Source organism: Pholcus phalangioides, unplaced genomic scaffold (assembly GCF_987345545.1).
Source record: "Pholcus phalangioides strain wild (caught in Gottingen) unplaced genomic scaffold, Ppha-v1.0 ptg000004l_1, whole genome shotgun sequence".
In the NCBI taxonomy this organism is placed as follows: Eukaryota; Metazoa; Arthropoda; class Arachnida; order Araneae; family Pholcidae; genus Pholcus; species Pholcus phalangioides.
The window spans coordinates 51,367,144-51,380,780 of record NW_028301597.1 but is presented as its reverse complement, the minus strand read 5'-3'; the positions used below and the strand labels follow the sequence as shown (position 1 = coordinate 51,380,780).

Genomic DNA, 13,637 nt, shown 5'->3' with positions numbered 1-13,637 from the left:
GTCCCACCCTCCACTAACATTTTTGAAACAATTTGATGAAACAAGAATTTACACTAGTCTGCCCTTCTTTCCATGGAAACCAGGCATGTTTTCAACACGATCATTCAGGCACATGCCATTTTTAATTCAAAATATAGAAAACAGATGACAGCTTCACTAGAACACACTAACAAGCATACTTTAACACCTTAGGGTCATACATGCACTCAGAATACACATTCTGACAGATTCATTAGAAATTCTCCAGAGAAACAATGGATTAGTTGCACGTAATTTTTTTCTTTTTTGAACCTGTTGGAATCTCATTAATCTCAGTTATGCATGATTGAATAATCTTCATTTATATGTGAAATAAAATTTTCAAGTCTGCCTGCGCACCACAGGTTGAGAAATGCTGGATTCCACTAAACCATGATCAGAAAAATAAAAGCTTATAACACAAACAGTTAAAATATTTATTTTACAACACAAGATTCATACAGGGTGATCAGTGAATAAGCCCTTATTTCAAAATTAAATATCTCTACAACAAAGATCAATAGAATTATGCGGTAAACGGTACATTTATTAACAAAACTGTAAGAATGTTGTACAGAAATTTCGAAAATTTAGGTTTTTTTTTTAGTTTTTTTAAAATTTAAAAAAAAAACGAGATTTTGGGGTCCCGAAAATCCTCATTTGTGTGAAGAGAAACCACTGCATTCGCCTTAAGTTACTGCCTGCATGGGTTGCGGTATGCGCCAGAGGCATTATCGGCCCCTTCTTCGTGCGAGAAACGATTACTACTGAACGTTACGTTACAATTTTGGAACAATTTGTCAGCACACATGGCGCATACCGTAGCCCATGCAGTAACTTTAGGCGAATACAGTGGTTTCTCTTCACACAAATGAGGATTTTTGGAACCCCAAAATCTCCAGTTTTGTTTTTTTTTTTAAATTTTTAAAAATTAAAAAAAAAAACTAAATTTTAGAAATTTCTGTACAACATTCTTACAGTTTTGCTAATAAACGTACCGTTTACCGCATAATTCTATTGATCTTTTTTGTAGAGATATTTAATTTTGAAATAAGGGCTTATTCGCTGATCACCCTGTAATTACAAACACTGTTTTTTCATGTGCCACAGGTGAAGTATACAGAAATTCACGAATTAACCAAAAAAGTTCTTGCCAGTTTCGACAGTCGGGAAACAAAACTGCACGCAAGAAATGTCACACTGTTTGTTCTCAAAATTTTTCCCAATCAGCATCCAGTACTTTTGTCAACATGTCTCGAGTCGCAAAAATCTCTGGTGGTAAAACTTAGGGATGTTGAAAGAGCAAATAAGTTGGCAAGGGACTTGACAGAGGTGATAATCTGTTGGTGGATTGTCACCTTCTATACTCTTGACAATAACCCCCCCCCTTTCCCGTGGAAAATCCTCCATAAATTACACTTGTAGCAGCAGCAACTTAAGTATTGCAAAATTACAAGATTTTCTTGAAGCTTGGGCAGGGTCTTTTGATAACCTCACATAGCAATTTACGACTGTAAATGGTGAATACCAAAGTTTTCAACCTGGGAAGTGATGTGTTAAACTCGCTATAAGTAGTTCAAAAACGTATTGATAAATGCCGCCAGTCACAAGTACTGCAAGGAGTGGACTTACTTTTTGTTGTCCTGTAAAATTTGCAATTTGGCACTTTTAGTTTTGTTTTTCATTTCTAGTATTAAAATTCGCATCAATAGCCCATGATGCTCTTTAGATGGCTCCTCTCTTATGCCAGTGGCCTTGGCGGTACTTGACTATTGCTATGCAGTTTTTGCAGTTTTCTGATGTTCAGAAAGGATAACTTTTTTGATTATCTTATAGTATACCAGAAATATGCATTAACCACAGCAATTTTGAAATCATTAAAACTTTTGTATTCAATGAATGAAATAAAAAGATTGTTACTTTTTAAATTCACAGGTTGTGAGTATTTCAATGGTTTTTGACCACGTTCCAAGGGATCCGGGATCTTGGGAGAGAAAAAAATTAACTTATGGTTTTTACATTATTATGTGCTGAATATTATTCCATAAAGGGACCTGGCTTTCATTTTATTGGCACGGAGGTCCTTGACCATCGTGTTGTTGGTACAAATGGTTAAGAACCCCTGGTGTGTGTTATGAAGTGAATTATCATAGCAAAAGCTATTACAACGTTGTGGGTATTGGACACAATTGTTGCACAATTGAGTTTGTAGCTGTTATCAGAGAATTGAGTCTGTGTACCTAGAAAGAAAGAAAAAAAAAGAGAATTTTCTTAAATGATATCTTTCGAATACACAGAGTGGTCATTGATTGATGAACCTTATTTCCAATAGATTACTGTGCGTTTAACATCATAATAATAGAGGAATTCATGGAACCTGATGGAGGTACAGAATTCGAAAATGCTTTATCAGAGTATACTATACCTAAACAAGTCTCAACACAATTTGATAACGTCTCAAAATTGTTTTTACTGCCACCGCACCCTGTATAAGAGAATTTCTTGCATTTCCCTGCTAACACGTCGTAATAGTATCGATCAATCTTATCGGTGCACGAACCTGTGTCGTCTTCTTCGAGACAGACTGGAATTTAGAAAATATTGTATAAAGAAAAAAATATATATATTTCTAAAACGACAGAAAATGGAAACGTGCCACCCTCTTAAAAGTTGCAGCAGAGAAATATTTCTCACACTCACTCGAGGATTTGATCTTCTCGAAGATTTTGTCTGGGCATTGGCAGGTGTAGCAACCTGGATACATTTTCTTCGATGCGCAGTGCAAAGGACACCGATTGAGCGATACGCAATTCACAAACTTGTCTGAAAGAAACAATATTATTCGAACTTTCATAGCAACTTCACATAAGAATTATTTGCCGGAACTTTTGATCATAAAATACAGTATAGTATTTAATATTAATTATTCCGAAAAACTCAAAAAACATGTTCAATTACGTTTACGACCAATTTTCCAAATTTTGAGTTAGTTAATGCTCCCCCCCCCCACCTGTAGATCTTTACAAATCAGTTATCAGGGACAACTCTTGACTTGACTTGAATATTATTCAGGGCCTTATGCATCCATGGCCATACCCTGGAATGAATCATGGTGAGAAGAGAAGGCAGAGACCTATATGCCTCAGAGGAGATATCCCTCTATAGAAAATCATCACAAAAGGGACAACTATAATTCTCGCCATAAAATTTGCAAATCGTTGCCAAAAATGTTTTGTTAAATTATTTACGAGTATGTTGCGAGGGTCTGCAGTAACATGTGCTTTCTAACGGATTTATGACTAGCTACCGTGGGAGAAGGGGGGGATTTGAATCTGGTGAAACGAGCGTTGAACAATAGAGGGTGCCCGAACTCACTCTTTTAAAGACACTTCAGCATTACACAAGATCGCAAAATTGTGTTCTTCGAGTATCTAGTTGTGGCCGTGTTTATGATGAAACTGTGTTCTGCTATGTCCCTGGCCGAAAATTTGTGCAAAATAGGATACCCGTGAAAGCTCTCTTGTTACTTCATTTTTTCTTTGAATAACTCCCTGTACATAATTATATTTTAGAGAGAGAGAAAATATACATATGAGAGAAAAAGTCACCGACGACGACGTTTTCACAGTCGCATTCGATGCATCCATCACTTTTTTCACGGCAACATGGCGGACAGTGCAAGGCGCATCTAGACGTATTCCTACAAGTCCGTAATATTACGTCTCCTGTGAACATTATAAAAAGAGAGAACAGAAAAAAAGAGTTCACATTGCTGGAACCAATTCTGATAGGTTGGGAGAGAAAAAGTTTAAAATCAGAGTTATGAACACATAAAAAATGGCTTTTAAAAAAGTCATACTCTTCAAAAATCTTGTACATATTTCACAATTGCGATTACGGAAAAATTTCTCAAATTTGTGTTTTAAAGCATCCATCATAATTAGGGATGTTTGTTCATATTTGTTTCAGACAAAAAATGGAAGCGTTTAAAAACGGGAGTGGGGGGGGGGAGAGAATGGTGAATTTTAACACAGTTCATCCTTACCTTCGGGCTGTTCCTCTTCGGACAAGTGAACCGGTGGGCATATCCCTGAAAATCAATCGTTTAAAATACTGTAATAAATTCACCCAAGTTTTTTTTATATTATTGAGCAATTTATATATAAAAATGTACAGGGTTGGCGAGAAATAATTTCCCTATTTCAGAGAGCTTTGTAGTGCGTTCTACCGCTCCAAATGAGACGAAATTTGTACTACTGGTAATTCAAAATGATGGGCTTGTCATTTATTGAATTGAAAAAAAAACCCTTCAAAAATCCGACAATAGGTGGCTCTGGAGAACACATATAAATACTGAATACGCTTACGCGTATGAATATCGAATATATCACACAAACTACCCCTTTCATTTCGAACAATATAATTATATATATGCTGCAATAGGAAAACCATATTTTCCACAACTGAATGTTGCGGGTCTTCCGAAACATCCGGAACACGATTCTGAACGCTGCTCTGAATGGTTAGCACATTGTTCGAAATGAAGAGGGGGGAATATATTGAGTAGTTAAATGCTGCAGTTAAGCATTTAAATGCTGAAGCGATCGTTGATTATTTTTGGCGCGACACGGTCATTTTCTGCACACGAGGGCTAATTAGACCCGGACCTGCAATTTATTGCCGATTCCGAACACGAAAGATTTTTTTTATACTCACCGAGAGGTTGGTGAGCTAACACCTCGGTGCGGAACTCTTTGCGGTAGTAATCTTTTCCTGTAGCCATGTCGCCGTTTCTGTTGTACCCGTGTGTCAGGAAAGTTTCTGGCAAGGACGGACCGGGTATCGAACTCGCGACACCTCTAAATACCCTTTGGTACTTTAGGCGAGTATCTTATCGATCAGAGCTACCACGCCCTTGACGAGGGGAAGGGGATTTTTGAAGTTTTTTTTTTTTTTTAAATAAATGACAAGAGTATCGTTTGAATTATCTGTAGTACCAATTTTGTCCCATTTAGAGCAGTAGAACGTGCGAAGTCCCTCTCTGAAGTGGGGGAAGCTACAGGAAGTGTGTGTGTTATCGCTAACCCTGTATATTGAGTATGTACAGTGGAGCCTCCCATGACACTTCCCAAAGAGCAGACGCATTTTTCAATCACTTGGAATAGGGCTTTAATACATTTCACTACCTGTTAAAAACACTACCCGTTAGCGGATAAAATTTTCAGTCCCACGGATGTCGGTTATCGAGAGGTTCCACTGCAGAAAAATATTTATTTATCGTCTATGAAACGGTTGTAGAACCTTGTCCATGTTTGATCTTGATCAAAATACTGAGATTATCGATACAGGCTCCATTCAGGACTTCCAAGGCGTTGTTGTAAACTTGGAAATGCGGATAAGACGAACGGGTCCACATGGCGCCTATCACAGCGGTCGGATGACAATGGCCGTCAGACGTGACGTACATGCAAGTGTACACGGCCGCGAACGTTTCATAGTCCGTGTCGAGAACTCGGATTCTTTCTGCAAAATTGAGAAATGATGAATGAACTGAACAAAGTGGTAAAAAGAAGTGAAACGTAGTTCATTATAGCTTTAATATTTTACTCACCTACAACTTTGGATTTACGAGTCCAGTAGTTCATCAACAATTCGCCTGGGTTATTGGGCGATGCGACAGCCCTGCCTGTAATAGGTCTCATGCAGTTTCCATCCCTGTATAGAGGGTAGACACGTGGTTAGCTATTGCATTTAATAATCAAATCAAAAATCAATCGAATCCAGTCAATTGAACAGGGAATCCAAAAATTTTCACGTTCGTGGTATCCTACGAAACGAAATAAGGTCTCGAAGCCGTAGGCCAGGGATCTTCAACGTATCACCCGTGGGACACATCTGGCCCTCGGAGCTTTTTGTCGTGGTCAGCCGATCGTTTTCAGAAAACGATTGAGTAAACATTGCAAAACGATTTGTTCTAGAATTAATTAAAAATATGATTTTGGAATAAATGAAAGTAATAATTACAGAAATAATTGATGGAAATTGAGAGAATTACTGAAATAAATAATTTTTGAATTTCTTAGAAAGTAATAATTTCAGAATTAGTGAAAAAAAAAAGTGAATCAATGAGAGAAATAATTTCGTGATTACTGATAAGAATTGTTTTTCACAATCAATGAAATGATAATTGCATAATTATTGAAAAAAATGGTTTCAAGGTGTATTGAGAAGGAAAATAAATTCAGAAATACCGCAACAAAGAATCACAGAACCATTTAAAGAGATTTTAGATTAAAACTAATCTCATAATTAATTAATTTATTCAGTAATTAATCAAAAACTTCTTCAGAATAAGTGAAAAAAATTATTTCAGAACTAATCAAAATTGATAATTAGTAAAAGAAATAATTTGAGAATAAACAAAAGTCCTCATTTATTTTCACCCCTTTGGCCCCTTCTGTAATTGAAACGACGCTAAATTGCACGTGTTGGTGGCCCGCAGGCTTCGTGGGAACTCTCATCCTGAGGATCCAGGTTCGAATTCTGTTCACGGGGCAGTGGTTGTCGGCGGAAGTTGCCTTTTCTGCTGTTTCCCAGCTGAAAAAGTCTCTCCGCAGACAGCAGGCAGATCTACAACGCGATACTGACGTGAAAATTCAAGTATTCACATCTTTACTTCAGAAAATGAAAGACAGGTGGCAGTACGAATACGAAACGAGCTCAACTCGACAACATAAATACATTAGTGCCACACATACACTGAGAACACACATTCCGGCACGTGCCGATTCGTTAGAAATTCCGTAGAGGAATGTGTACGAGGTGCGTGTACGGTTGAGTAGTAGAAGGAGGCTTCGTGGGAAATGACATCGTTGCTGGGTGTGCCATGAACGAGAAAACCTTCCACTAGTTTGTGCGCACCTCAACTAACATTTCTCCCTATTGATAAGTCCTCTACAGAGCCATTCTAGTGATCTGAAAATATGTTGCGGGCCGCTGAAGTACTTTAGAAATGTGTCACGGGCTGCTTGACTGCTCTGGAACTGTGTCGCGCGTCACTCAAGTGATCCGTAACTATGCCGCGGAAAACTTGAGCGATGTAGATAAGCTGCACTGCGGGCTGCTTCGATTCTCTAAAAATGTGTCACGTGTCACTTAAGGGATCTCTAAATGTGCCACGGGCTGCTTAAGCCTTTTGGAATAGCGCCACGGGCTGCTTAAGCCTTTTGGAATAGCGCCACGGGCTGCTTAAGCCTTTTGGAATAGCGCCACGGGCTGCTTAAGCCTTTTGGAATAGCGCCACGGGTCACTTTAGCGATGCGATCTGTGAATATGCCGCTTAGTTCATTTTCACAAAATTATGTTTGAGGTGGCTGGCCACATCATTACATCCGAGGGCCACATTTGGTTCGCGGGTCATTGGCTTAGCATATATGGCTTAGAGGGCGGATCGCAATGCGTTTCTTAAAGAGAAATTTTGAGTTCTCAGCCTTCAAATACTATTTAAAATTTACAGAAATTGATTATAGCATATAAAGGTATTTTCTTTTGAAATCTTAATTTTTGCAAAAAAATATTGTTTGCACGAAATTTTTTTTTTTGATCATCTGTGGGGGGGGGGGGGCTGGCACGATTTCCCCCTATGCCCCCCCTCCCCCTGTACGTCTCTGATCCCAATATGCATTAGAAGGTAGAAAGCAGAGCTGACGAAATTATTTTGTTGACAAGGAAGGGGAGGTCAGAGTTTTGCTGACTTTTGTTGACGGGGGGGGGGGGGGAAAGGGGCAAAAATGACTGAAAATCTACTGACGCAATAAAATAAAACCCCTCTTAACGAACGCCCCTCAGATGCGGACCCCCTCTTTTAAGGCCAAATAATAATTTCCCAACGCATGACTAAAGTATGCGTACCAAACCCCTGATTAACGGTCGACTCTTTTACGGACGAATTCTTTTGTCCCGCCATTGGCCGCAAAAGAGAGGTTTTACTGTACTTGAACGTCCCCATAGGAGTTAAATAGGGAAAATATCACTCGACACAAACAATATAATAATATTTACCTACTTCGACCTTCGTAAACGAAGTTGTAGCCTCCAAGTGTGAAGTTATTGGTGAATGTCCATTTGCCGTCGTCCGGATCCATAAATCCCGAGACTGTTTTTCCCAGTTCGTACCAGACCCCGGAAAACTGGAAAGCAAAGCACGCAAATGTTAAAATCGATTCAATATCCTTCAAACTTGCCTTAATATTTTGATGCGACGAAATATTTACAAAATTTTATTTGTTTTTAGGAAGCTAATAAATGCGTTTTATGATCTGGTAGCCATCACGTACAGTTACCGTGGCTTATTAGAATCACGGATAAAGTTATCATTTTGGTATTGTTATCACTTTCGCAGAGAAAAGAACGGACCAATATCATAGCATGGGGAACAATTTATTTGTAGTCATCGTGACTTCGATATACAGGGTGGGCAAAAAGTCCCTAGAAACTCTAAAAAGGAATAAAAACCGGAAAAATAACCGAAATAAAAAAACGGTTTGCAGGGTTGGCATCGCTAGGTCACGGGAATTTCTTTGACAGGGTTTAAAATAACTCAAAACAGCCGATAGGTTACGATGACGTACACAAGTCAAAGAAGAGATACGCAAATAAACGAACAGAATGCCTCCAAATCGTTTATCACAAAAGTATGTGACCGCATGACCACCATCACAGGGGATAACACATTGCAGGCGAGTCACAATTCAAGCAACGGCAGAGGGCAGCTGGTTCACATATACGGTTTACAACGGTGAACTAGTTGGGAATCAGGAGCGTAAGTTCTTATAACCGTCTCATTTGCATATTTCCACCGAAGTCACTCGTACCAGCGTCACCTATCGGTTTTTTCTCAAGTTATTTTTTTTCCCATGTCTAAAAAAATTCTCGTTACCTAGCGATGCTAACCCTTTAAACCGTTTTTTATTTCGGTTCTTTCCGGTTTTTATTCATTTTTAAAGTTTCTACGGACTTTTTGCCCACCCTGTATTAGTCAGAAAACTGTGTGTGTGTCGTGAATATGGAGATCATAAATGCTCGTAATTTTTTACTACATAACATGATGTATATAGATAGATTGGTAAGGAAATTAAACTTTTACGCGATCGGAAAATTTCATTTTTCAACATAGTTTGAGGTGCATTCATGGTTTTGTCATTAGCGCGAGCTACAGTGTTAGATGATTTGCTGCCCTCCCTCTCCCCACGCAGATGTGTAAACTATTTGTTGTGTAAGCTATTTGGGGCAGCCTGAAAAAACAACTCGCGCATACATTGAAGCATAGCGTGCACAGTTTGATCGTCATGGTCCGATGGTTTCATCATCATCATGGAAGAATGTTTATGACAAAACTACCAGGCGTTACATGAACTTGATGGAAAGTAAATTTTATTTTTATTCATTATTGATTGCGTTAAATATTATTGTCCACCATCGTATGAGATAATTATGAGAACCATATTTTTATATTGGGTTGCTGTATTTCGGTTATATCTACATTAATATTTTTTATGGCATAATTTTCTTTTCAACCATCCCGTTGGGCAATTTGCTTGTTGTAACCCCTGTATATGTACGTATTTTTGATTTTAAAAAAAAGACCATTTAATTTGAATCAACGTTACCAGGAACGAGGGATAGAACGTATATTGAACGAGAATAATGTGTACTAACTCTATCGACGTCGAAAATATCCATAGCAGGTATTTCCGTCTGATCGCATGTCTTCATCCTGAGGATGGAAGCTGGAAAACAAAAGAAAAAGTGTCAATAAAACTTGATCGATCAAGAATTATGACAACACAATAAAATCTTCGATTGAGAACCATTTTGATACCATAAATTGCCTCAAGATCGGTGAAGAGGCGTGATCAAACGGTTGCATGTACGGTCATGTAGTATTAGTTGATGCTAAGTATATCTATATCTCCCTCTTTCTCAACAATGATTAGTTAAATACAGTGAAACCTCGATATAATGATATTCTGCGGACCGAGGAAAAATGTCGTTGTGGAAGGATTATCGCGTTACATCGAGAGGCAACACACATTGTCATCACGTGCCGCCAAGTTTATGCTGTTGTTGGCATCTTTTCTGAATCGGTGTTGCATCAGAAAACGCGCTTTAAAGCATTAATTCACCGCGAAAAACTAACCAATTAGTTGATTAATGAAATTTATTCAGATACATTATTCCTGAAAATAAGTTTACCGTATTGCACTTTTGTGTCCTACAAAGAAATTAGAAATACCAACAGCTTCAACAACATTTTCGGTTATCATGTGGTGCAAAATGCCGATGTTAATACACGCTCCTGGAAGAATGAAAACAAGTGACGAAGTTAAAATAGAAATTTAGACGATTTTGACTGAAATATATATGTAAAAAATCATTGTAGTGGGGTTTCAAAATCTTTTTAGAAATGTCGTTATAGAAGGATTCATCGTAGTTGAGGATATCGTTGTATCGAGAGGGGTTTAACATTAGACTATAGGCAATTCTAAACAAGACTTGAAAAAAAATTCGTTGTAGAGGAATTTATCGTTACACCGAGTATCGTTGTAGCAAGGTTTCACGGTAAATATCTGGTTGTTTCATTATTCAATCGTATATGAAGTATCTTGAAATAAATATTAGAAAATGAATACAGTAAAGAGTATATCTATAAAATGAAAAGTTTCCCTTCACACCATTACTGATCGAACACAACTTCAATCCATTGCCATCAAGGTATTTGATGTTTTACCAATTTTTCAGAAAAAAGGCTAGTTTAAAGAGACAATTTTCACTTGAACGTGCTCATTCTTTGTTATATAATTAACTCTAAAAGGCAAATTATTTGCCTATAACGAATATTTTGGTGGAACAGGAGCCTCTTCATAATATAGGGACTAGGACAGCACCATGTGGGCCTCACGAGCAAAATGTTTTGATACTCCTACTTGGTTGGAAGTATCTTCCTACGAATACTCTTAAAGTACCAAATCCCGTTATTACGAGGCTCCTATGAAATTGAGGTCATCGGTCCCAACCTGGGTGGATCCATGTTTTAAGACGACCCTGATGAAGATTCGGCTCTCAAGAAATTTCCAATTTTGATGATTGAAATACTTTAAAGCAGTGTTTCTCAATCTTTCTGAAAACACAAGGACCAGTAAAATGTTTGGAAACAATTTAACGGACCACTTGCGTCCCGTATTACAGGACATTCCTGTAATTTTTTTTGTTCCGTTTTTTCAACAATACTTAATTGAATTCGCAATATATACTAAAGTCGCGTGAATATACACAATTTTCATAATATAAATTATATTATCATAACTTATGGCAAAAATTATATAATTTTGTATGGGGTTTTTTGACACAAAATAAAGTGTTCCAGACTCTGCCACGAAGCTGGGCCGGAAGAGATTTCGGCAACGGGATAAGTCCAGTGGCAAAGCTGGCGTTCATTCATTCATTGGCAAAAATTATAAATATCCATCTCACATATTTGTCGGGTTTAACGCTTTGTCTTAATTTTTTTTTCAATTTTAATTGCGATTGTGGTGATTGTGCCTAACTCTGACAAGGTTTTTGATAAAAATTGGCGGTATCCCGTATTTATAATTTTATTATAAATACGAATATTTTTTTTTCGTGAAACACATTTTTGTTTGCAGTGATTTATAGCAGCCCTTTTATTTCCGCTACCTTCAGCAATTATCAAACTTCTTTTGAAGCAAATAAATTGCAATTTTTGGCAAAATTTAGTGATATCCCACATTTAGGATCGCAATTTCTCCCCAAAATAATTTTATCAAGTCTGCCACCTCTGGTCCGCGGACTCTTTTAGGACTATAGGCGGACTATAGTTGAAAAATCGAGGCTGTATAGGATTATTTACCTTCGACGGGCGAAATCCTCCTTTTTACTCTTTGCCCGTAGCGTACCGTCGAACTGCACAATCCCGGATCCACTGCGCAGTAAAATGCCACAGAAAGTGTTAGTGCAATTGCATAAAACTCTCTTTCATGCATGGTAATTAACAGAATATATGCATAACATATGGGAAGAGAAACGAGCGTATTAGTCCAGTTTTTCGATGTCTGTTTTTTGCTCGCGTTGTGACATGAGTTCAATCTCAGAATCTGTTGTGTGTCTGCGTCCAATACTTCGAAAATGTAGAAGCTGTACAATCTCATTCATTTATCAGTCCAGCAAAGAAACTGATAACGTTCTTTTTTATTTGTATGCATCTCTCGAAATATTTTGATATGATAACGGACGCGGGAGCAAAATAACCTGCTTTTGTCACTTAACAAGTCATCTTTTTATTTTTTCTTCCTTTTTCTTTTGCTATTTCTCAGGAACGTATGCCTATTTGCGTTTGAATGGGGCTAGGAGGAGGAGGAGGAAGACTTTCTGATAGCAATTAATACTAAGATTGTAAGATTCCAAAAAAGAGAAATTCCTTTGAAGTTCTCAATGCTAAAAATATCTAAATTCTACAGAAAAGACTAAAACACGAATAAACACATAAAAATGTCGAAAAAGTCATCTACGGCAGGAAAAATTCAAAGGGCATTATTACGAAGAAAAATTGAAAAAAGGCATTTTGCGCCTCTAGTGATAACATCATCCTTGATTTTAATAGGCGCTGTCGACTGCAATAAATTGAATAACTACTCCGTATACTAATTCCATCGAGAAGAGAAAACGTTTTGTTTGTGGGGCGCGAGAAAATCTATCGACATTCGTTTTTATAATAATATTTTATGTTTATTTTCCAAGTTGACAGCACCAACGCGTTGAAAGTATGAAAGTCATTCTTTTTGCCATCATTGTTAAGTAGATGGCAGCACTAACAGCGGAGGACTGGAAATCTGACCATATTTCCTCGAGAAAAATATTCTAAATGCGATGCATCAGCAATTATTACAGCAGTGTTTTATCCGGAAATGGAAAAAAAAGAAGAGTAATTTCATTTCTTTTCAAATTTTTAAGGGAAAGTTTTGTAAAGAGAAAAGTATTTTATCAATAAAAAACAATGAAAAAATAATTCATTGAAAAAAAAAAATTACTGAAATTTTTGGAAAAGTATTTTCCCTCCTCAATGAGAAAATCGAATTAAAATTGAATTTTGATGATTGAATTACACAACTAGATGCGTATTGGCGAACACTGCTACAGTGGATCCCGCTTACAACGTTCCCACTCAGAACTTTTAAATACAGTAAAACCTCGATAAGTCGTCACCTCAAGTTATCGAAAAATTATGACGGCTTAAGCGGAGTTCCGTCAGTTTTAATGTGCAATGTTATGAAAATCGTATAAATTTAAAGAAATATGACATTTATTAAAGTATGAATCAAAATAACAATATTAATAAAATTTATAGATTGCGAAAGAAAAATAATAGCAATTTATCTTTTTTATCTCTTATTACTTATATTATTGTGGTAAAATGTACTGTACACTTTGATTTATACTAGCAATTTTTAATTTAGACTAACAGAGCCACTGTTAGAATAGGTAGCTTTTCTACATAATAGAACTCTCTATTGCACATTAATTTTACATATACATCAAATTTA

At 37.1% G+C, this 13,637-nt stretch overlaps 1 protein-coding gene across 1 annotated transcript; it reads right to left on the bottom strand.

Annotated features, from left to right (window-relative positions):
- Positions 1-441: 441 nt before the first annotated feature.
- LOC149087813 (uncharacterized) lies at positions 442-12,201 on the bottom strand. The gene is made up of 10 exons (XM_089231722.1): positions 11,948-12,201; positions 9,736-9,806; positions 8,080-8,207; positions 5,630-5,733; positions 5,320-5,541; positions 4,064-4,108; positions 3,627-3,743; positions 2,719-2,841; positions 2,444-2,602; positions 442-2,258 (listed from the first exon to the last, which is right to left on the bottom strand). Exons 1-10 carry the CDS (start codon positions 12,078-12,080, stop codon positions 2,131-2,133), a joined length of 1,230 nt encoding a protein of 409 aa, XP_089087848.1. The 5' UTR covers positions 12,081-12,201; the 3' UTR covers positions 442-2,130.
- Between the last annotated feature and the right edge of the window lie 1,436 nt (positions 12,202-13,637).